Source organism: Lynx rufus, unplaced genomic scaffold (assembly GCF_022079265.1).
Source record: "Lynx rufus isolate CCGP_SWC_20201006 ecotype Redwood Valley unplaced genomic scaffold, mLynRuf1.p SCAF_6, whole genome shotgun sequence".
NCBI classification, from domain to species: Eukaryota; Metazoa; Chordata; class Mammalia; order Carnivora; family Felidae; genus Lynx; species Lynx rufus.
This window is the reverse complement of record NW_025814878.1, coordinates 74,626,581-74,652,858: the sequence shown is the minus strand read 5'-3', so window position 1 is coordinate 74,652,858 and position 26,278 is coordinate 74,626,581. Positions and strand designations below refer to the sequence as shown.

Genomic DNA, 26,278 nt, shown 5'->3' with positions numbered 1-26,278 from the left:
AATGTTTCTATACAATGGAAGAATATACCACCTTCAAAGAGAATGAAGCAGGAGGGATCTGTTTCAAGAAGCCCAAAGGACCCCAAATAGCTTGAACCCAAATAAAACTACATCAAGACACGCTATAATAAAATTGTACAAAGTCAAAGACAGCAGTTTAAAAACATCAAGAGAAAAGGAAGAAATTACACGCAAAGGAATGCCCATAAGATCATCTTTGGATTTCTCAACAGAAACTTTTCAGGCCAGAAAAGAATGGGATGACATATTCAAAATATTCCAAGAAAAAACCCCATCAACCAAGAATGCTACCTGGCAAAGCTGTCCTTAGGCAATGGAGAAATAAAGACTCCCCCTAACAAATAAGACCTGAGGGAATTCATCACCACTACACCTGTCTTATAGAAAATGCTGAAGGGAGTTGAGTGGGAATAAGAGAACACTAGTTAATATCATAAAAACATAAGAAGGCAGAGTAAAATTCACTGGTAATGGTAAATACAGAGTCAAAGTTGGATCCTGTCATATGGTAATTTCAATGCATAATTCAACTACAACTCTAGATTAAAAGTTTTAAAAAATACAGTAAAAATAACCATAACTACAGTAATCTTATTAGTTATACAATATTAAATAATATGTAAATTGTAACATTAACCTAAAATATGAGGGGAAAGAGAAGTAAAAGTGTAAAGCTTAGGAATTTTATTGAAGTTAACTTATTAGTTTAAAATAGAGGGTTATAGTTTAAAGATATTTGATTTATAAATAAAATATGATAAACAAGGAAAAAATCTGTAGTAATTACACAAAAGAATATGATAAAGAAGTCAAAGCATACTGACAACATGAGACATCAAAACACACAAAAAAGACAACAGGATCACAAACAAGGAACAAGAGATCCATAGAACCAGAAAATGATTAACAAAATGGCACTAGAACGTTGTTACTTATCAATAATTTCTTTAAGTGTAAATGGATTAAGTTCACCAATCAAAAGATATAGAAATGATGGTGGAATGCTTTAAAAAAAAAAAAAAATCCGAGGCGCCTGGGTGGCTCAGTCAGTTAAGCGTCTGACTTCGGCTCAGGTCATGATCTTGCAGTTCATGGGTTCAAGTCCCACCTCAGGCTCTGTGCTGACAGCTCAGAGCCTGGAGCCTGCTTCAGATTCTGTGTCTCCCTCTCTCTCTGCCTCCCCACCCCCACTCATGCTCTGTCTCTGTCTCTCAAAAATAAATAAAAACGTTAAAAAAAAATTTTTTTAATCCATTGATATGCTGCTTACAAGAGACCCAGTCTATGGCCATATCACCCTGAAAGCGCCGGATCTCATCTGATCTCAGATGCTAAGCAGGGTGGGGCCTGGTTACTACTTGGATGGGAGACAAGAGACCCAACTATAGCCTTAAAGGCACACAAAGACTGAAAGAAGGGATGGAAAGTCATTCAAATAAATGATATCCAAAAAAAAAAAAAAAAGAAAAAAAGAAAAAAAAAACCGTGGCAGCTATAGACAAAAGATACTTTAAACTAACAAATGTAAAAAGAGACAAAGGTGATTATTATATAATGATAATGGGATCAATGCATCAAGAGGATATAATAATTGTAAATATTTATGCACCCAGGATCAGAGTACGTGAATACATAAAGTAAAAACCAACAGAACTAAAAGGAGAAATAAACAGCAATACCAAATAACAGTTGGAGACTTTAATAACCCACTCTCGACAATGGATAGAACATCTAGACAGAGAATTAATACAGAAAGAAGAGATTTGAAAACTATAGACCAAACAGGCCTAACGTATGCATATCCAACAACAACAGAATACACATTATTCTCAAGTGAAAATGGAACATTTTCTATGATAAACTACATGTTAGGCCATAAAACATGCTTAGCAAATTCAAGATTAAACTCATACCATGTATTTTCTCTAGCCACAATGGTATAAAACTAGAAATCATTAACAAGAGGAAAACTGGAAAATTCACAAATACATGGAAATTAACACTCTTGAATAACCAGTATATCAAAGAAAAATAAAGGGGAAATTTTAAAAGTATCTTAGACAAACAAAAATGGAAACATAACATACCTTAACTTATGGGATCCAGTAAAGGTAGTTCTAAGAGTGATGTTCACAGCAATAAATGCCTACAGTAAGAAGCAAAATCATGTCAAATAAACAACCCAAATCTACATCTTAAGGAACTGTAATGAGAACAAACTGAGTCCAAAGTTAACAAAGGAAAAAACAGAGAAGACTCAAATCAACAAAACTATAACTGAAAGGGAGACATTACAATTGATAACACAGGCATATAAAGAATCATGAGGCTACTATGAATAACTATACACCAATAAACTCAACAACCACAGGAAATGGAAAAATTTTTAGAAACATACAACCTACCAAGACTAAGTCAGGAAGAAATAGTCTGAAGAGATAAATCACTAGTAAGGAGATTGATCCAGTAATCAAAAATCTCCCAACAAAGAAAAGCCCAGAACCCGATGGCTTCACTGGAGAACTTTACCAAACATCTAAAGAAGGATTAATGCCAATCCTTCTCAAACTTTTTCAACAACTGAAGAGAAGGGAATACTCTCAAACTCATTTTACAAGGCATGTATCACTCTGATACCAAAGCCAGAAAAGGACACTATCAGAAGAAAAACAAACAAACAAACAAAAAACAATATCCCTGGTGAAAACTGATGTAAAAATTCTCAGTAAAATACTAGCAAATCAAATTTAGCAGCACATTCAAAGAATCATTTGCCATGATCAAGTGGGATTTATACTTGGAATGCAAGCAAGGATAGTTCAACATATAGAAATCAACAATGTGATACACACATTAATAAAATGAAAGAAAAAATCATATCATTTCAATAGATACAGGAAAAGCATTTGACAAAAATATTTTATCAACAAATATTCATAATTCATATTCAAATTGTATTATCAAATGTTCATAATAAAAACTCTTAACAAATTAGGTATAGAAGGAACATACCTCAACATAATAAAGGCCATATATGTTGGCCATAGCTAATACCATACTCAATAGCGAAAGGCTGAAAGCTTTAGCTTTTCCTTTGAGAAACAAGACAAAGGTACCCGCTCACCATTCCTATTTAATAGAAGGCCTACCTATAGCAAACAGGTTAAAAAAAATTTTTAAAGCATCAGAATTGGGGAGAAAAAGCAAAATTGTCTCTATTTGAGATGACATGAATTTATATATAAAAAATAATCTAAAGACTCAACCAAAAAACTGTTAGAGTGATACAAAATTAAACTACAATATCAGTAATGTTTCTGTACACTAACAATAAATTATGTGAAAAAGAAAGAAAACAATCCCATTTATAATAGCACCAAAACAATAAAATACTTAGGATTAAACTTAACCAAGGAGAAGAAAGATCTCTACTCTGAAAAATACAAGACACTGTCAAAAGATATCAAAGAGGGCACAAATAAATGGAAAAAGGTAACTTGTGTTCATAGAAGGGAAGAATTAATAGTATTGTTAAAATGTCCATACCACCCAGAGCTATCTATAAATTCAATGCAATCGCTATCAAATCCCAATGGCATTCCTTAAAGGAATAGAAAAAAAATCCTAAAACTTGCATGGCACCACAAAGACCCTGAATAGCCAAGTGCTCCTGAAAAAGAGTAACAAAGCAGGAGGCATCACACTTCCTTATTTCAAGCTATACTATAAAGCTACAGTAATCAAAACAGTATGGTACTGGCATAAAAACAAAGAGATCAGTGGAGCAGAAATGAGAACCTGGAAATAAATCCAAGTATTTATGGTCAGCTAATATTTGACAAGAGAGCCAAAAATACTTAATGGAGAAAAGCAGTCTTTTCAATAAATGGTCTAGGGAAGTTGGATATTCACATGTAAAAGAATGAAACTAGACCTCTAACTTACACTACTCTTAAATATTAACTCAAGGTGGATTAAAGACTTAGGCATAAGACCGGAAAAGATGAAACTCCTATAAGAAAACAAAGGAAAAAAGCTCTAAGACATGGATCACGGTGATGATTTTTTGGACAGAACACAAAAGCACAAGCAACAAAATAAAAAATATACAAGAAGAGAGTACACCAAACTAAAAAGTCTCTGCACAGTAAAAGAAACCATCAACAAATTAAAAAGACAACATACTGAATGGGGAAAAATATTTGCAAGCCACCTATCAGATAAGGGGTTAAAATCCAAAATATATAAAGAACTCCTAAATTCCTACAACTCAATAGCAAAAGAAAGTCCACTTAAAAATGCGCAGACCTGAATAGACATTTTCCAAAGAAGATATATGAAAGGCCAACAGATACGTGAAAAATGCTCAACAGCACCAGTCATTAGGGAAATGCAAATCAAAACCACAATGAAATATTACCTCATGCCTATAAGCGTGGCCAGAATCAAAAAGACAAGAGATAACAAATGCTTGTAAGGATGTGAAGAAAAGGAAAACCTTATGCAGTTGGTAGGACTGTAAACTAGTATAGCCAATACGGAAAACAGTATGAAGGATCCTTAAAAAAACTAAAATTACACTGAACCTATGGTCCAGCAATTCCACTTTTGAGAATATATCCAAAGGAAACAAAAATACTAACTCTAAAAGATATCTGTGCCCCCATGTTCATAGCAACATTATTTATAATAGCTAAGACATGAAAACTTCCTAAGTGTCCATCAATGGATGGATAAAGATGTGGTGTATACACACACATACAATGGAATATTATTCAGCTATAAAAAATGAGAAAATCCTTCCATTTGGGACAGCATGGATAGACCTTTAAAGCATTATGCTAAGTAAAATAAGTCATAAAGAGACAATTATTGTATGATCTCACCTACATGTGGCATATTTAACCAAAAAGAAAATTCCTAGAAAAAGCAATCACACTTGGAGTTACCAGGAGGAAAATGGGGGGAGGGAGAATTGAAGAAAGATGGTCAAAAGGCATAAGCTTCCAGGTATGAGATAAATAAATAAATACTAGAGATGTAATGTACAACAGGGTGACTATAATTAACACTGCTATATGACATATATGAAAGTCGTTACAAGAGTAAATCCCAGGAGTTCTCATGACAGGGAAAAAAACATTTATTTCTCTTTTTTTGATTTCTCTTTTTACTGACTGTATATAAGATGATGGATGCTTACTAAACTTATTATGATAATCATTTCACAATATATGGAAACCACTATGCTGTACACCTTAAATTTATACAGTGTTGTATGTCAATTATATCTCAATATACCTGGAAAACTTAAAAAAAGAATGAGGCAGATTTTATTCATGCTGTGAGTTTATATATATACATATATATGTGTGTGTGTGTGTGTGTGTATATATATATATATAATCTTGTATGTATGCACACAATAACATGTAACATGTAAAGAATACCAAAATATGTTTCAGTAAAAACAACATACTAAGCAGTGTGCATGGTACACTCCCATTTATAGTTAGTGAATAAAAAAAGGATCTTTATGAACTTGTACATGTTTTTTTTTTTTTCTTAATGTTTATTTATTTTTGACAGAGACAGAGACAGAATGCGAGTGGGTTAGGGGCAGAGAGAGAGGGAGACACAGAAGCAGAAGCAGGCTCCAGGCTCTGAGCTGTCAGTACAGAGCCTGACGCGGGGCTCGAACTCACGAGCTGTGAGATCATGACCTGAGCCAAAGTTGGACGCTCAACCGACTGAGCCACCCAGGCGCCCTGAACTTGTACATGTTGAGATGATTTCTTAACAGTGATTATTTCTTGGAAAGGAGTCTACAAGGATAACAGAAAGGATAGTGATGTTTCGCTGTCTACTTCTCTGTATTATTTGAATTTTTAGGACTTTTGTAATGCTTGTATTACTTTTCAACAGAAACATTATTTTAATTTAAATATTAACATAAAATTGCTATAACAATTGTTCTAACTAAATGGATAGTTTGAAAGGATCCTGTAAAATTTATTCTCTGGATAAAGAGTATTAAACTTTACCCTTGAATCACAGATCCCATTATTTCATTGTAAATACACTCCCACCAAAATTGGTAAAAATATTTGTAAACAATATAACAAAATCTAGCCAATTCCTTGAATAATTATACAATAAAAAATTAGTAAGATCTCAACAAATGCTATTATATTTTACAAGCAGTTCCTTTTTTTAACATTAAAAATCTTTCATTTTCCCAATATTCAACAGACATAATAAGGACTTCATTATTTTTTAATAAATATGGTTTACCACGCTAAAAATGCTTTTGGCCCATAAAAGATTTGAAAACATGATTTATACTCATCAGGTTTCAGAAACAAAAGAACGCTCAAATCATTCCATTTCACTCCTCAGATGAAACAACTGAAACCTGTCAATTAAGGGACCTGCACTAAGTCAGAGTGGGACAAACACAAAACTGATTTCTCGGTTTGACCTCCAAATGTGCTAATTAGTTTCATTTTTAAAGAAATAATACAGACCAAGTAAGTGAGGCAACAAGGGGCGTTCTGGCTTTCGGTTTCTGAAGGGTGAAAGGACAGAAAATGCTTAGAGCAGATACCTAGACACAAGAGTAAGGTATGGCAGGGAAAGATGCAGGAAAAGGACCCAATACTAGACAGTTCCATTCTGGTTCTGAATAAACTAGGAAGGGTAAGAGAAGATAATGATGAATCAATTCTTATTTTTGAAAATGGTTTACATTGGAGGACTATAATGTTTGTATCATGGAGAAACAAATACCCACTCAAGGGCAGCTCTAGGGTCAAGGGAATTTGAATGCTAGTCTCTAACAGGAAAATCTATCAAAAGAAAAAGAAGAGTATTCAAACCTCCTTTCATAGCTGTATGATACTCAGGCTACTCAAATCACTCCCCAAAATCTTTAAAAATTTCTAAAAAGGGAGAGAAAGCCTTGTTAATAATGTTTTTCTAACAAGGTAATTTATTTAGTTTACTCTGTGACAATTCAATGCTAAAAGAGGGTTGGATTTTTTTAATGTATTAAGTGTGCACCCTACAGTTTACTGGTATCCTTTTAATAGCATGAATAATTATCATTACATTTATGATCTTTTCATAAAACTTTGTAGATAATTTCTTATTTAATGACTAAGGATTCTTAAGATAGTTACAATTCATGGTATTTGCTTTATTGGTCTTCCCTATGACCGTATGCTACTGTACCCTTAGATGAGGAATGCAACCAGAGCTCTGTGTTTCTAATGAGGAATGGGGACAGAATTAGTGCCTTTACCTTCAGCTGCTACTGGAGGCCAGTTGCAGGCCTCGTAAGCCATGGTGGATGCAGGTTGGCAGTCATCAAAAGAAACTGCATTTGGGGGTAATCACAAATGAACTTGCTAATAAAGAACTATTTATGTTAAATCAGTGATTCTCAACAAGAGGTGCAGGGATCACCTAAAGGTCCCTTAGACACTTTCAGGAGTCTGCAAGTTCAGAACCCTTTTATAATGAAATATTATTTGCTGTTTTCACTCATCATCATGAATATATGTTAGAATTTTCCAAAGGCTATATATATAAGATGTGATAATATATAAAGAAAATGGTCAGCATTTAGAAAATCTACCTAATACAATGAACAAATACAAAAGTGATATGACAGAGTACAAAAAGTTCACTGATCCATGGCTTCAGATTCCACTCTGCAACAAACCTGTAAGAAACACCACTTACTATGTTTTGATATAGTATCAAAGAGGCCTATCTAGCTATCTGAAAAGGCTTCTAAAATGTTCTTCCATTTTCTAACTCCTATAGACATTTGTGTGAGGCTGCAATTTTTTAAATATCTATCAACCATAATACATACAGCAACAGACTGAATGCAGAAGCAGCTTTAAGTATGCAGGTGTCCTCTATATTAAGCCTGACATTGAATAAAACTGCAAATATAGAAAACAATGCCACTCTTCTCTCATTTTTTGTTTAGAAAATACAATATTTTTCATTAAAAAATCTTATAACATGTAGTCAGTTGTTTATTATTATTTTTAAATAAATTAAGAAATATAGTTAAATGTTCTCAGTTTTCATTTCTGATATACCCACATAAACAAAAGCTCCTGGGGAAGGGGGGTCTGTAATGTTTAAACACATCAACAGGTCTTCAGACCACAAACTGGGAATCACTGCATTATATAACTAAAAATGTTTTTCTGCTATAAAAGCACACTTTTATATTTTTTGCAGCTTTTTTATACTTTGCTGCAGTTTTATTTAACTATTAAATATTACATATAACTTAATATTTAAGTTAATATATTAAAATGGGGCTACTACTGACACAACTCCATTCAGTAAATTAACTGAAGTAAAACCCAAAATGATGGTATAAAGCCAACCATAAATGAAGAAATAAATATGTAGTCTGATTTAGCTGTCTGCCCCTTTGTACTGAATTAAACAAGTTGAACCATATCAAGCAGTTCTTCATCCCTGGTATATGGTCCATTTTGGGGCAGACCATATCACACAAGGGAAAAAACAGAGGTCATGGGTGGTTGTCTCCACTCATACCTTTGGTTATTTGTCTCCCTAAACATGTATCTACTTCTAAACTACCATGCTCCTAAATCATTGGGACTCTGTGCATTCTCTCAGTTCCATCAACTAACAAAATAAGCCTGCACACAACGTAGAGAGAGGATGATAGTCAGAGGGATGTTTTTCCACAGCTAAATTATTTATAGGTAACTTGGAAAATGCTTTTTGTCCTGTCCTCTAAAAAGAAAATATAACTCAAAAGGGAGTAAGAAGCGTGGCCCGAAATCCTTCCTGGAACGAGACGATCACTAAACAAATAAACAAACCTGCCTGCCATGAGTTTCAGCCTAAGGAACATAAAAGAAAAAGCTACACCAAATGAAACAAAAAACACCATACAGTCATTCTTAAGAAACAGTAGCACAGACCTTAAAGATAGCACTACTATTTCACTGCAATTTCAAGGGATACTCAGGACTTTCCTGGGTTTTAGTTGTGTAAAATGAAACACCACAATTGAGCTCCTAGAGGTCTCCCTTATCCAATTAGTGGTACTGACTATAACCTATTGAGTTTGAAGAAAAAAGATTAACCTTGTGTTGGATAAAGTAATAAAATATGAATAAATGTATGAGGCACAAAAACAAAAGCTAATTTTCACAGTATATCAAGAAACTCAAGAGTACAGATTTCAAATTCTGGATTGATCACTGAGATTATGGAAAATATAATTACAAATTGGGCCAAAGGCTTTAGGAAGTATGAAAAGGTAGGAATTAGCCTCAGGTGGGCTGCTGAGGCTCCTCCATTTAGAAAAGAGTTAGTATGTCAGTACTCACTCTAAATGTTAATGTACTAAATACTCCAATCAAAAGACCTAGGGTATCAGAATGGATAAGAAAATAATACTCATCTATATGCTGCTTACAAGAGACTCATTTTAGACCTAAAGACACCTACAAATTGAAAGTAAGGGCATGGGGAAACATCCCTCATGCTAATGGTCATCAAAAGAAGCTGGAGTGACCATACTTATACCAGACAAACTAGATTTTAAAATAAAGACTGTAACAAGAGATGAAGAAGGGCATTATATCATAATTAAAGGGTCTATACACCAAGAGGATCTAACAATTATAAATAGTTATGCCCCAACGTGGAGGCACCCAAATACATAAATCAATAAATCACAAACATAAAGAAACCCATTGATAATAATACTGTACCAGGAGAAAAATTCAACACCCCACGTACAGCAATGGACAGATCATATAAGCAAAAAACCAACAAGGAAACAATGGCTTTGAATGACACACCGGACCAAAAGGACTTAACAGATGTATTCAGAACATTTCATCCTAAAGCAGAATACACATTTTTCTCAAGTGCACTGGAACATTCTCCACAATAGATCACATACTGGATCACAAATCAGCCCTCAAGTACAAAAAGAGCAAGATCATATCTTGCATATTTTCAGACCACAACGCTATGAAACTTGAAATCAACCACAAGAAAAAATTTGGAAAGACTGCCAATACTTGGAGATTAAAGAACATCCTACTAAAGAATGAATGGGTTAACCAAGAAATTAAAGAGAAAAGGAAAAAGTACATGGAAGCCAATGAAAATGAAAACATGACAGTCCAAAACCTCTGTGATGCAGCAAAGGCAGTCACAAGAGGGAAGTATGTAGCAATCCAGGGATTCCTAAAGAAGGAAAAAGGTATCAAATATACAACCTACCCTTACACCTAAAAAAGCTAGAAAAGAAAGCAAATAAAGCCTAAAGCCAGGAAAAGAAGGAAAATAATAAAGATTAGAGCAGAAATCAATGATACTGAAATAAAAAAAAAAAAAACAATAGAACAGATCAATGAAAACTGGTTCTTTGAAAGAATTAACAAAATTGATAAGCCCCTACCCAGATTGATCAAAAGAAAAAGGAAAGGATCCAAATAAATAAAATCACAAATGAAAGAGGAGAGATTGCAACCAACACCACAGAAATACAAACAATAATAAGAGAATCTTATGAGCAATTTTATGCCAAAAAATTGGGCAATTTGGAAGAAATGGGCAAATTCCTAGAAACACATACACTACCAAAACTGAAGCAGGAAGAAATAGAAAATTTGAACAGACCCATAACCAGTAAAGAATTGAATCAGTAATCAAAAATCTCCCAACAAACAAGAGTCCAAGGCCAGACGGCTTTCCAGGGGAATTCTACCAAACATTTAATGAAGAGTTAACACCTATTCTTTTGAAGCTATTCCAAAAAAATAGAAATGGAAGAAAAACTTCCAAGCTCATTCTAGGAGACCAGCACTACCTTGATTCCAAAGCCAGACAAAGACCCCACTAAAAAGAAGTACAGACCAATCTCCCTGATGAACATGGATGCAAAAATTCTCAACAAAACACTAGCCAACTGGACCCAACAATACATTAAAAGAATTATTCACTATGACCAAGTGGGATTTATTCCTGGAATGCAGGGCTGGTTTAATATCTGCAAATCAATCAATGTGATACATCACATTAATAAAAGAAAGAATAACAACCACATGATCCTCTCAATAGACGCAAACAAAGCATTTAACAAATTATAGCATCCTTTCTTGATAAAAACCCTCAAGAAAGTAGGGATAGAAGAAACATAATTCACGATCATAAAGACCATATACAAAAGACCCACAGCCAATATCATCCTCAGTCAGGATGAGAGCTTTTCCCCTAAGGTCAGGAACATGACAGAGGTGTCCACTCTCACCACTGTAATTCAACATAGTGTTGGAAGTCGTAGCCTCAGTAATCAGGCAACAAAAATAAAAGGCATCCAAATCAGCAAGGAGGAAGTCAAACTTTCACTCTTCGTAGACAACATGATATTTACATGGAAAATCCAAAAAACTCCACCAAAAACCTGCTAAAACTGACTCATGAATTCAGCCAAGTAGCAGGATATAAAATCAATGTACAGAAATCAGTTGCATTTCTATACAGCAATAATGAAGCAACAGAAAGAGAAGTCAAGGAATTAATCCCATCTACAATTGCACTAAAACCCATAAAATACCTAGGAATAACCTAATCAAAGAGGTGAAAGATCTGTACACTGAAAACTATAGAAAGCTTACGAAAGAAAGTGAAGAAAGGGCGCCTGGGTGGCGCAGTCGGTTAAGCGTCCGACTTCAGCCAGGTCACGATCTCACGGTCCGTGAGTTCGAGCCCCGCGTCGGGCTCTGGGCTGATGGCTCGGAGCCTGGAGCCTGTTTCCGATTCTGTGTCTCCCTCTCTCTCTGCCCCTCCCCCGTTCATGCTCTGTCTCTCTCTGTCCCAAAAATAAATAAACGTTGAAAAAAAAATTTAAAAAAAAAAAAGAAAAAAAAAGGAAAGAAACTGAAGAAGACACACAAAAAAAGGAAAAACATTTCATGCTCATGAATTGGAAGAACAAATATTGTTAAAATGTCGATACTACCCAAAGCAATCTACATATTCAATTCTATCCCTATCAAAATAACAACAGCATTTTTCACAGAACTAGAACAAACAATTCTAAAATTTGTATGGAACCAGAAAAAAACCCAAATAGTCAAAGAAATGTTAAAAAAGAAATCCAAAGGTGGAGGCATCACAATTCCTGACTTCAAGCTGCATTACAAAGCTGCAGTCATCAAGACAGTACAGTACTGGCACAAAAACAGACACATAGATCAATGGAACAGAACAGAGAACCCAGAAACGGACCCACAAATATGGCCAACTGATCTTTGACAAAGCAGAAAAGAATATCCAATGGAAAAAAGACAGTCTTTTCAGCAATGGTGGTGGGAAAACTGAACAGCAACATGCAGAATAATGAAGCTGGACCACTTTCTTACACCATACACAAAAATAAACTCAAAATGGATGAAAGACCTAAACGTAAGACAGGAAGCCATCAAAATCCTAGAGGAGAAAACATGCAACAACCTCTTTTTTCTTGGCCGCAGCAACTTCTTACTTGACATGTCTCTCGAGGCAAGGGAAACAAAAGCAAAAAATGAACTACTGGGACCTCATCAAGATAAGAAGCTTCTGGGGGCGCCTGGGTGGCGCAGTCGGTTAAGCGTCCGACTTCAGCCAGGTCACGATCTCGCGGTCCGTGAGTTCGAGCCCCGCGTCAGGCTCTGGGCTGATGGCTCAGAGCCTGGAGCCTGTTTCCCATTCTGTGTCTCCCTCTCTCTCTGCCCCTCTCCCGTTCATGCTCTGTCTCTCTCTGTCCCAAAAATAAATAAACGTTGAAAAAAAAAATTAAAAAAAAAAAAAAAGATAAGAAGCTTCTGCACAGCAAAAGAAACAATCAGCAAAGCTAAAAGGCAACTGACAGAATGGGAGAAGATATTTACAAATAACATATCAGATAAAGGGTTAGTATCCAAAATCTATAAAGAACTTATCCAACTCAACACTCAAAAAACAAATAATCCAGTGAAGAAATGGGCAAAAGACATGAACAGACACTTTTCCAAAGAAGACATCCAGGTGGCTAAGAGACACATGAAAAAACGCTCAACATCACTCATCATCACGGAAATACAAATCAAAACCACAATGAGATACCACCTTATACCTGTGAGAATCACTAAAGTAACAACTCAGGCAACAACAGATGTTGGCAAGAATATGGAGAAAGAGGAACACTTTTGCACTGCTGGTGGGAATGCAAACTGGTGCAGCCACTCTGGAAAACAGTATGGAGGTTCCTCAGAAAGTTAAACATAGAACTACCCTACAACCCAGCAACTGCAGTACTAGGTATTTGTCCAAAGAATACAAAAATGCTGACTTGAAGGGGCACATGCACCCCAATGTTTATAGCAGTGCTATCAGCAATAGCCAAAGTATGGAAAGAGCCCAAATGTCTATCGACTGATGAATGGATAAAGAAGATGTGATATACAGATACAATGGAATACAACTCTGTGATGAAAAAGAATAAAACCTTGCCATTTGCAACAATGTGGATGGAATTAAAGGGTATTATGCTAAGCAAAATAAGTCAGTCAGAGAAAGATATCTTATGATTTCACTCACACGTGGAATTTGAGAAACTCAACAGATGAACATAGGGGAAGGGAAGGAAAATAAGATAAAAACAGAAAGGAAGGCAAATCATAAGAGACTCCTAAATACAGAGAATAAACTGAGGGTTGCTGGCAGTGTGTTGGGTGGAGGGATGGGTTAAATGGGCGATGGGCATTAAGGAGGGCACTTGTTGAGAGGAGCACTGGATGTTATATGTAAGTGATGAATCACTACATTTTATTCCTGAAATCATTATTACACTATATGTTAACTAACTTGGATTTAAATTTTTTAAAAAATGAAAAAAATTTTCAGTATGGTATGACAGCTGAAATAAGACTGATTTGAGCGTAATAGGTTCATAATTACATATTAAATGTCATTTCCAATAGAACTTCAAACACAATATAAATGAAGTAGCTTGTATCTCCCAACCAAACTTTGGGGCTTACAGCTAATTAGCTCAACACTCCTAATATTTGAAAGTAAACTGCTAAAACCAAGCTCTTCCTTCATGTGCATAAAATATTCATAACTCCTTGTGAAAATAATTATTACAACAAAATAAGCTTTGAAATTTGAAAATAAAAGTCCAAACATAATTTCCTCATCTAGAAAGAACTGAAAGTATTTACAATTGCTCTAAAGAAAATAAATACTTAGGTATAATCTAAAAAAACCTATATGGATCTATATCCTGGGAATGATGACGATGAAATAAATGAATATACTGTGTTCAAGAGTAGAAAGGTTCCACATATAAATTCTACACAAATTGATCCATGTTGAATGCATTTCCCATTAAAATCCCAAGAAGGTGTTTGTAGACAAAAACAAGCTTATTCTAAAGTTTATATGCAAAGGCAAAGGACCCAGAATAGTTAAAATAGCCAAACTTTAAAAAAAAAAAAAAAAGCATAACATAAGAGGAATCACTACCTGATGTTAAGGCCTACTATGTCACCTATAATGAAGAAGTCTGACATTGGCAGAGGGACATATACATACATAGATCAACAGACTACAGAATCCAGAAATAGACCCACAAAAATATCCCCAACTGGTTTTTGACAAAGGTGCCAAATTAAAAGGAAGAAGGATAGTCTTTTCAACAAATGGTACTAGAGTAACTGGGTACCACAGGCAAAAAAAAGAAAAAAAAAAAAAAAAAAAAAAAAGAATCCCAACCTAAACCCCACATCTTATACAAAAATCAACTCAAAATGAACTTGAAAGTAAAATATAGGGGTGCCTGGATGGCTCAGTCAATTAAGCGTCTGACTCCTGATCTTGGCTCAGGTCATGATTTCACTGTTTGTAAGCCTGAGCCCCACACTGGGCTCTGTGCTGACAGTGCGGAAACTGTTTGGGATTCTCTCCCTCTCTCTCTGCCCCTACCCCACTCATTCTCTCTGTCTCAAAATAAACTCTAAAAAAAAGTTAAAAATTAAAAAAAAAAAGAAAAGAAAACATAAAACCATAAAACTTTTGGATAGAAACACAGTAAAAAATCTCTGGAGCTACAGGCAAAGGGTGATAGAAATAGGCAAGGAATTCTTACACTTGACACCAAAGTACAATCCATAAAAGAAAAATCTAATAAACTAGATTACATCAAGATTTAAAACCTTCCCTCTGAAAGACCCTGTGAATAAGATGAAAAGACAACCTACAAACTGGGAGAAAATATTTGCAAGCCCCACATCTGAAAAAGGACCTAGATTACCTAGAATATATAAAGATTCAAAAATCAATGGTAAATGCACCAACAATCCAATTTAAAAATAGGCAAAAAATATGAACATGAATAGAATCTATAGATGGCAAATAAGCACATGAAAAGATATACACCCTCAGCCATTAGGAATAATACAAGTTAAAACCACGACACAGCACTATATACCTATTGGAATGGCTACAGTATAAAAGAGCGAGAACATCAAATGGTGGCAAGGATGTGGAGAAACTGGATCACATATACATTGCTAGTACAAATGTAAAATAACACTGCCACTCTAAAAAGAGAATGGTGTTCCTTACAAAACCAAAAATGTATTTATCATACAACCCATCAAGTACACTTTCAGGCACAGATCCCGGAGAAATGAAAATTTATGTTTACACAAAAAACTGTACAGGAATGCTCACAGTGGCCTTATTAGTTAATAGTTAAAAACTGGAAACAACCCCAATGTCCTCCAATGGGATACACCATAACACTCAGTGGTACATCCGTACTATGGAATACTACTCAAGAATAAAAAAGGAACACACTATTGATATATACAACAATTTGGATGGAGCTCTAGGAAAAAAAAAATCTATTCATCTCAAAAGCTTAAATACTACATGATTCCACTTATCTATCATTCTTAAAATGACAAATTTAAAGAAATAGTGAACAGATTAGTGGATGTCACAGGTTAGAATGGAAGGAAGGCAAGAAGGTAGCTGTGCCTATAAAAGTTGGTAGCGCAGGATCCTTGTGATAGAACTGTTCTGCATCTTGATTCTGGTGGTGGTCACATAAATCTACACAGTGATAAAACTGCAGAGAACTAAACATATACACACACACAAACACAAATGAATTCATGCAAAACTAATGAAACCTGAGTAAGGTTGATGAATTGTATCACTATCAAAACCAATTTCCTGACTGCAATATTGTAGTTATGCAGTATGTTACTGCTGGGGAAATTGGATGAAGGGTATATAGGATCTCTACATATAATTTTCATACAACTGCATATCAATCTATAATTATCTCAAAATAAAAAGTTAAAAGCACTTTTTTAAATCCAGTAAGAAAAAAAAAAAATTGAGGACCCTATACAGTTAACAAGTATTTCAAAGATATCATTACAGATGACTGATTTTCATGCTCCCAAGTGGGCAGCCACATAATTAACCTCCATCTACTACTCAGAATCCACAGATTTATTTTTCCTCTCTTCCTTCTTTCTCCTCTTTCCCCCAACACCCTATAAGCCTCCTTCATAACTGGTTGTAAGAGAGAACCACAGCATATGTGTGTGTATGTATATGTGTGTACAATGCAATACCATGTTCTCTCTAGTTTTATACAAACATACACAGAGGTGGTTTTTGTTTTTTTTTATCATTATTAGCATTCTGTGCTCTTGGTTCCCAATTTCAAACCCTATGATTTGGCACATTTTATACTCCCCTTTAAAAATAATTAAAATGTTTGTTGTTTTTTGTGACAGTAATTGCTTTCAGCCCCTACCTCCAAGCCACCTCAAGGTAAGCGGCCCCTTAAAAAAAAAAAAAAAAATGTTTCCATATGTTTGCTCTGCAGTTTGGGTTGATCACTGGTGAAGCCTACACAATATGGTATCTTCTGTGCACTCAAGCAGAAGATAATAATTGCTAATTATATAGAGTAAGTTAGATACTTTTTCTAACCACTTATGTACACTCTATTAGTAAGCCACTGCTCCTGGGCTTAGCATTGGTATATTGAACACGGTATACTATACAAAGAAGTACAATAACATACCCTGTATTAAAAACACCCAATTAATACATGACAGAAGCTAATTTACTTGTAGTTCTGACTTGCCCTTCCTCAGAGAGCTGTCACAGCAGGCATTATTCCCATACTTTTCCCCTACCTTGGCTTTCCAAACTACTCATCAGTTTTAATAAGCCCTGACTCAGGGCTTCTGTTTGACACACACATACACACATACACACATACACATACACATACATACACACACACACACACACACACACACTCACATTCATGTGTATATTGTATATGCATTTACTTCTATGTAATTTTATCATGTGCACATGATATACATACATATGAGTTAGCATCTAATATAAATTCTCTGTATAACAATCACAGGATAGTACTCTTTTTCCAACTTGTTATAAGAAAAATACCTTTTTTTTTAAAGTTTATTTATTTAAAGAGAGAGCAAGCAGGCATGCATGCATACACACAGGGGAGGGGCAAAGAGAGGGAGAGAGAGAATCCCAAGCAGGCTCCACTCTGTCAGTGCAGAGCTCAATGTGGGCTCAATCCCACAAACTGTGAGATCATGACCTGAACCAAAATCAAGAGTTTGGCACGACTGAGCTACCCAGGTGCCCCAAGAAAAATACCTTTCTGGGTGCCCGGGTGGCTCGGTCAGTTAAGCGTCCAACTCTTGATTTCGGGTCAAGTTATGACTGCATGTCTTAAGATCAAGCCAGCCCTGCATGTACTCAGAACTGGGCATGGAGCCTGCTTCAGGTTCTCTCTCTCCCTCTCCCCTTCTTCCCTTCTCCCACTCATGCTCCCTCTCCCTCCGCCCCTTGCCCACTCACACGCCCTCTCCCTCTCCCTCTAAAAATATAAAAATGAAAATAAAAAAATAAATGTTCTACTGTATTCTCAGGCTAGTAACTCAACATTCTTCTACCCACCTCTCATGTTAGTTTCTATTTGGGGGAATAAGAATATGCTCTGCTGCCAAAAATGTCTTTTACAAATGTTCAAAGAAATAAAAACAAAGGATTTTTCTTGTGGCATTTCTTACACAATGGCCCCAAATGTCAGTTTTATACACTACAGCTATTAGTGTACTGTTTTCAATTTTAGAGAAACACTCCGGTAATCAAATGATGTACTTACCCAAAATGACTAAGATTCGTGGAATTAAACACTCATTCATTCATTAACCTTCCCATTAATGTATAAATTTTTTGTATCTTGCTCTTAAATATACAATCTTAATTTTTTCCTAATCTTCCTCAGAAAGATAATTTTTAAAATATTAAAGAAATAGTTTTCATTTCTAAGCAAATCTGAACTTCAATAAGCAGTCTTAACAGAGTATGCTCTTAAATACCCAATGAAAAACGATATTAAAACAGCACAATTAAAGCTGTGTAAGTTTTACCTTAATTCTTCTCTCGGTGTCATCTAATTTTAACTCTGCGGAAACCAGTTTCTTTGCCAAATCATCTCGTTCAGGTAGGTGTCTAGCTTCAGAGATCTTTTTCAGTTTCTGCAAGGAAAATTTTGTCCTATATAGTTCTCCTTCAGTATCTTTCACCCTTTTCTCAGTTGCCCGTTCTTTCTCTTGAGATTTTCTTAAGCGTTCTTTGAGTGCTGTAATCTCATTGTTATGATGAGCAATAAGTTGTGAGATTTCATTTTCTGTATCTTCAAACTTATTCAGGGCTTTCTCCTGTCTGTATTGAAGCCTTTTCAAAGCCTTATTTTCTTTTAGCAGCTCAGCTAACTTGACCTGTAGTTCAGTTACTTCATTCTGCAATTCATTGATTTTTAGCAGTCTTGCAGAAAGAACCCGTTTTGTAACAAGATCAGTATCTTTCCGAAGTGGCTCCCTGTTGAGGCTCTGGGAGCGAAATCCCACTCGGACTCCCTTTCTGTTTGGTGGATCCTTAGGGCTTGGCTTCCTAGCGGCTAAAAAGGAAACAGTAACAATGTAAAGTGAGAGCCCTACCAATGTAATATTACTTATTCATTCTAACACAAGTGGATCCATAACATTCTTTAATTATATTGTTCCTTAAAAAATGACCTTACAAAACTTAAGTATCAGGTTTTAGAGGTCTTAATATAATGTTAATGTATATAAATATACATATATTTATATACTAATGTTTTTATTAAGAAACATTCAGAATCTTTTAAGAAAGGTCAAGAATATTCTGACTTATCAAAATGATATCTCAATAGTTTACAGGGAATTATTTTACACTGCTTTAAAATATGGCAGTATCAGCGGTATCTCCCTCTCTCTGCCCCTCCCCCATTCGCACTCTGTCTCTCTCAAAAATAAACATTGAAAAAAAAATTTTAATGCCAGTATCAGGCTTTACCATTTTCAACTTTATAGATAAGATGGCAAGCCAGAATTCAAACATGGTCAGCATCACCATTAGCATGATGTTTAATGAACACTGGACAAAACATTGTGATATTCAAGTAATTTATGCCAAGATATTTGGGATTATAATTCAGAATGATGAAATGTACGTTTTCTCTAAATTAACCAGAACTTTTTCTTTATTTGGGGAAAGAAGATTACAACATATTATACAACAAGAAGACTTGGGTTTGGGACTCTGATTTACCACTTAAGAACTTCCTAGGCAATTCGGCTAAATCTTTCCAGGTCTATTTTCCCCACCCATAGAATTAGGATAACAGCACCTATATAACTAGGTTGTTGTGAGGACTAAACAAAGAATTCATATAAAATAGGAAGTTCTCCACAAATATTCTCTGGCACAATAAGAACCTAATCCCATTTATCAGCGATTAAAAATGAAAAACACTTTTAGCAGTACAGACATGATTTTAAATGCTTGCTCAGGGGCTTTCTTTTGTGTAGGGTTCAATCAAAAACATTTGATGCAATTTGAGAACAAGACAAAAACAAAAAAACTACACCCTAAAAAATATATGCATATGAAATCCTTAAACTATACACATTAAATAACGTTTCGCAAAAATTTGGAATGTCATTATTTATACTAAAAGTTCATTAAACTTAGGCCCCAGTGTACAGAGCCCCTGTCCTTTAAAAGAGGCATCTGGAAGCCTGCCACAGTTGAGAATAATGAACTTTAATCTCCAAGGTGACTGCAGTTTTTAAGAAGGAAATGCATTCCAGATGGGAAAAAAAAAAAAAAAGAAAAGAAAAACTAGAAAATTTAACCTTTCCCTACCCATCTCTCTAGTCATGGATACCTTAATTCCATTATTTAAACAAGTAATATTTACAATTTACATTACAAAATTTCATTTAAAAAACAGAAGATTCTAATGACTGTGTTTTGAATGTGTACTGATTTGGGATTCCAGTTCTAAAAATGTGTGAATACACAAAAGGAAGTGGTAATGATAATAAATGAGGGAAAGCCTACTTGTAACTCTGAAACTACACTATCCAATATAGTAGTAGTCACTAGTCACATGTAGCTACTGAGAGATTTGAAACGTGGGCAGTCCAAACTGAGATCTGGTATACTGTGAAGTACATACTGAATTTCAAACACTTAGTTCAAAAAAAAAAAAAAAAAAAAAAGCAAGCACAATGTTCTAAACATAATGTTTTATATTAACTACATTTATTTTTTTTATTTTTTATTTTTTTTTCAACGTTTATTTATTTTTGGGACAGAGAGAGACAGAGCATGAACGGGGGAGGGGCAGAGAGAGGGAGACACAGAATCGGAAACAGGCTCCAGGCTCTGAGCCATCAGCCCAGAGCCCGACGCGGGGCTCGAACTCACGGACCGTGAGATCGTGACCTGGCTGAAGTCGGACGCTTAACCGACTGCGCCACCCAGGCGCCCCTAACTACATTTAGAAACAATAATATTTTGGGGGTGCCTGGGTGGCTCAGTCAGTTAAGTGTCCGACTTGATTTGACTCAGGTCACGATCAAGCTAGGCATCAGGCTCTGGGCTGACAGCGTGCAGCCTGCTTAGGATTCTCTCTCTCCCTCTCCCTGTGCCCCTCTCCTATGCACGTTCACTCCTTCTCCAAATAAATAAATAAATAAATAAATAAATAAATAAGATAATATTTTGGATATGTTGGTTTAAATGAAGTATATTAAAATTAATTTTACCTGTTTTTCTTTTTTAATATAGTTATCAGACAATATAAAATTGCATGTGTGGCCTACATTTGTGACTTGCATTATATTTCCTGTGGATAGCACTGCTCTAATTTTAAATTGGGGCATCCATCATTTCAATTTTCTTTCTTTCCCAACATACTGAGTTAGTATCCATATACTATTTTGGTATCCATATACTATTATGGAATATGTACTCAACTCTTAGAATGACAGAAACTTTATACATAAAAATGATTATAAAGATGAGTATTAATTCTTCCAAATTTGTTTTATATATATAAAATCATATTGCTCAGCAAACAAGATTTCATACAAATAGAAACTTATTTGAAAAGTTAAAGCCTATATAAGAATCGACAGAATTTTCCTCTAATACACTTCAGCTCTTCAGTCAAACAGAAAGGCCTTCCAAAACCAACTTTTTCACATCCTAATAATTGGAACATTGATTTACAGCATATTCTATTCATATGACTACAAACTGATCATAAAAGGGACACTTAAGCTAATTCAAAAATATTTCCTAAATGCCATTTACTTATTTTCATTTTTAAAACTATCAAGATGAAACACAGTGCTAATTCAAGTGAGAAGAGAAAAGATGATTGACTGTCATGTATATCACTCTTCATTTGCCCCTTGCTAAGTCAGTATGAACAAGAGGGTGAGAAAGTATTGCTTTTTTTCTTCCTTCAGGTGATAAAAATAAAATATGACTCCTTTAAAAAACATGCAGTTAAAAAAAATGTAGTAAAGATGAATTACATATCTACAAAAAAACTCGATATTTATATTATTGGTAACACACGAGATAGAAAACATATATAACATGTAATATACAAACATGTATAACCTAAACTATCATCAAATTTTATCATTATGCATATAACTTTTGATAGAACAATTTCATTTTTAAAAATAATTAGATATGCTGATAATTAAAAAGAGAAAGGAAGAATATGCTATCAAACATTCAAATCCACAAATTCAAGTGTTCAAGATGCTGTTTTAATTACATGTGTTCTTTCCTTAGTTTAGTATACACTGGCAGTTGCAACTTAAATAGCATATTCTATTTAACACTAATTCAGTGTTTAAGGAAACACTAAAGTGCTTAAGTGTAACTGGTATGGTCCTGTTGATTAATCTAAGGTAGACAAATTACCACAGATTTTAATTCAGAAGGCAGTACAAAGCAGAAAATAGTAAAAGTCAGACTAAAGACAATAACAGATTTTTCTGGGTGATGTTGGAACTGTTTTTCATAGATTTTTCTCAATTATCTTCTTAAATAAGGTAAGGTTTAAGAATTTCTCTTTAATTAGGTAGCCTCCTAAATTGCTTTGGGGAAGTAGTAAAAAATTAAAGTATTCCTGCAAGTAATTCACGAAGTATGTAAATTATTTCTCAGGAGTAAATGGGCATTGTCTAAGATTCAACCCTAAAGTCTGTTTATTCTTAATTAGATAGCAAAAGTTTAATATCAGATCATGCTTTCAACCACAAAATCAAAACAAGAGGCTCACACTGAGGAAAAGACCAAAAAACTTGTAGCACTGTACTGGAGAAAGAAAGAAAAGAAAGGAAATAAAAGAAGAGGAATGGAAAGGAAAGAAAGGAAGAGAAAGAAAAAGCACTCAACTGTTCTAAGTATGAACATCCCTGGGAAGTTAGATCAGGGGTCCATGAAAGGGTTGCTTTCAAAATTAACATATATTCTTTGCTGATTTTTTCAAAGCAAATGTTACTTTTCAAAGTAAAAATTTATAAAGGCAAATTTAATTACACCCCTGGTTAAATCTATTCTATAGCTAACTATTTCTCCACAGAAACAGACAGTCAATATATTATTATAGGATTCAAGGTGTTTCATGACCTGGCCCCTGTTTCAGTTCCCAATTTTACCCCTCCCTGCCTTGCAATCTAAACTATATAATCTTTCTAAATGGGGCTGTTATAGCTGTGCTGCATTTATTAATGAACACTATAATTAACTCATTTGCCTTAGTTTATAATTCTGTAGTGTATTTTTCTACGGTAGTCCTTACATATTTTGTCACTAAGTACATCAGAGGTTTTTTGACCAGAAATTCATTAAGACAAAGAAGAGATTTCTAGAATATTGCCTTGTCAAATATGTATTAATATGTAGTTCCAGACTAGTAACATTTTAATAAGACAAATTATTTCTAATGATTAATCTTGTTTGCATTATAACACAGTTTAATAGAAAACAGAGTGGTGGTCCCAAGTCCCAAATTCCATTTCTAGAATTAATTTGAACTTTTGTAGTAAGTGCTGTGTAACCTAGATGAAGTAATTTTACTCAATCTATAAAAATGCCCCTTAAAAGTGGAGACTTAAAAAGGTACTACTTTGTGATTTTTTTTTTTTGCCTGTATAGTACCTCAGAAACACCAAGACAAGAATTTATTTAGAAAGAATAAAACAAAATGAGAAGGCTTATGTACAGTTCTTTCTTCTGTATATAGTATGATTTTTATTATAACAAAGGATAATACACAGCACCATAAGCAACAACTATATATACAAAACTATGTGTATATAACACACACAAACACACACACACACATATATATATATAAATCAGCCCATTTCCATGCACATATCAATATGCATAGTAATAGAAGAGTTTCATTCATACAACTTTCCTTAAACACTTAAAATGAGTCTTCTAGACTCTCTTTTAGAATGCTTACCTTGGTGATGTACTTGGCTATCTGAAATCTGTCTTTTAGGATTTTTTCCCTTTTTACTCTTAGGTGAAGAGGACTTGACTAGTGATGACCGGCCAGAAGATTGTTGAGTAGTTTCCAAATCAGATGAAGAATAAGAGTAATAATGTTTGTCTGTCTTACTTTCTTGATCATTATCTGGACTTCTTTCTCTTTCCCCCATGGTTTTTGAAAAATGTTCTCTATTCACATAATTTCACAGATTTCCTTTCTCCAAAAAAATCCATGACAAGCCTGAAGAGCAACCTTTAGAGTCTTCAGATCCTGGTGATAATATTCATGTCTGCAATTTGTTTTCTCCAGATATCTGTAGTAGAGATTAGCCCATTAGCAACCAGAAGATACATATTTGTTCTTACAATTAAGGAAAGAGGGAAGGAAACTCATTATATTTTGTGAAATAGGTTTTATAGTTTATTATAATAAAAGATACTTAAAGCAAATAAATACTGCTTATAATTTTTAAAAGAGGCTATAATTCAATTCATCCCTATTTTCACATTGTTATTTACAGTCTATAGAAAAGACAGAATGTTGTAGCTTGGACAGAGAACATACAAAGTACCTAATATATAATTGTTTCTGAATAAATGCTAACTGAATTTGACTCCCCTGAATGTTAAGATTTATAATAAACACAAATGCTGATTTTTGACAGATGAATAATGACCATTATTCACCATTTTTTTCTCTTCTGGGGAGGCAGGGAGTGGTAAAGGCAAGCCTACTACTAGAAACAAACAAAAATAACTACATAAAAATGTAAAATTAAAGTATGTAAAAAATTAACCAAATTTAAACACCTGGTGAAAAAGTTGCAATATGACAGAAAAATAGTTATCATCCTTAACATATAAATAAATAACTCCTATGACCCCACGAGAAAAATATGAGGTCAAAAGTTAAATGGGCAAATACATGTTAAGACCCATAGCCGGCAGTGCACTCAAAGAAAAAAGGGCAGCGTGTGCCCAGGGGGCCCTCAGTGGTCATGAGTTTGAGCCCCACGCTGGGGTATAGAGATTACTTAAATATTTTTTTAATGCTGCTGGAATGCCTATCAAGAGAAGATCCACAGTGGGGCACCTGGGTGGCTCACTCAGTTGAGCACCCGATTCTTGAATTCAGTTCAGGTCATGATCTCATGGTTCATGAGACTGAGCCCCACATTGGGCTCTGCACTGATAGCATGGAGCCCGCTTTGGATTCTCTCTCCCCCTCTCTGCCTCTCCCCTACTCACACTCGTTCGCACTCTCTCTCAAAATAAACATTAAAAAAAAAAAAAGATCCACAGGATATTTGGGAAAAAAAGTTGGCAAGATGTATTAAAACTTTATGCTTTTAACCTTTGCCCCAATAATCCCATTCCTATGTAATAAGAAAATCCTAAAATTAGGGGAAAAGTTATGCACAAATGTTTATGCAGTACAATTTTTTTTATTTTTTTTCAATATATGAAGTTTATTGTCAAATTGGTTTCCATACAACACCCAGTGCTCATCCCAAAAGGTGCCCTCCTCAATACGCATCACCCACCCTCCCCTCCCTCCCACCCCCCATCAAATATGCAGTACAATTTAAAAAAAAAAAAGGAAGCAAACAAAATCTCTAACAATAGCAGAATAATTAAGAATATCGTAAAAATCAATACAGCATAATATCGTGCTGTCATTAGAAAAACTTATAAAACGTTTGTGTTACCAGAGGAAATGTTTATACTACTATGGTAAAAAAAAAATTCAAACTAGTGAACACAATATGATCTCAACTACACGTATTCATAAAAAAAAAAAACCAAAAACCCAAAAGTAAGGAGTACTCTTCCCTGATGAAGTGAAAAATATTTGCAAAGTAAGGGATATATATACACCCAAATAGTGTCTGAGCAGCATGGATTTTAGATGATTTTTTCTCTCTTTATATATTTTTATTTTCTATTAAAATAAAATTAGATTACTTTTTTAATTGGAATAATCGTTTTTAATATTAAAAAAAAATCCCACTGATGAAATTACTATTACAAGTATAGTGCTTCTAGCACTATATGAAAGAAACATATGCACAAGGTGGCACTACTACTGTTCATTGCAGCAGTATTACAGTGGTAGAGAACTAAAACAATCAAAGGACCATCAATGAGGAACTAGCTACATATAACCACACAGTGAAGTACAATACTATCAAGCTACTAAGGGAATGAGGACTACCTCTGTGTATTTTCTGCAGTC

General features: G+C 34.6%; 1 protein-coding gene across 1 annotated transcript in view; it reads right to left on the bottom strand.

Annotated features, from left to right (window-relative positions):
- The window catches only part of LCA5 (lebercilin LCA5), a 58,206-nt gene extending 33,472 nt beyond the window's left edge, over window positions 1-24,734 (bottom strand). The window contains exons 1-2 of the mRNA XM_047102249.1: window positions 24,014-24,734; window positions 18,573-19,102 (exon numbers count right to left, since the gene is read on the bottom strand). Of these exons, the coding sequence (XP_046958205.1) occupies window positions 18,573-19,102; window positions 24,014-24,212 (729 nt within the window). The 5' untranslated portion in view covers window positions 24,213-24,734. The remainder of the gene's footprint in view (window positions 1-18,572; window positions 19,103-24,013) is intronic.
- Between the last annotated feature and the right edge of the window lie 1,544 nt (window positions 24,735-26,278).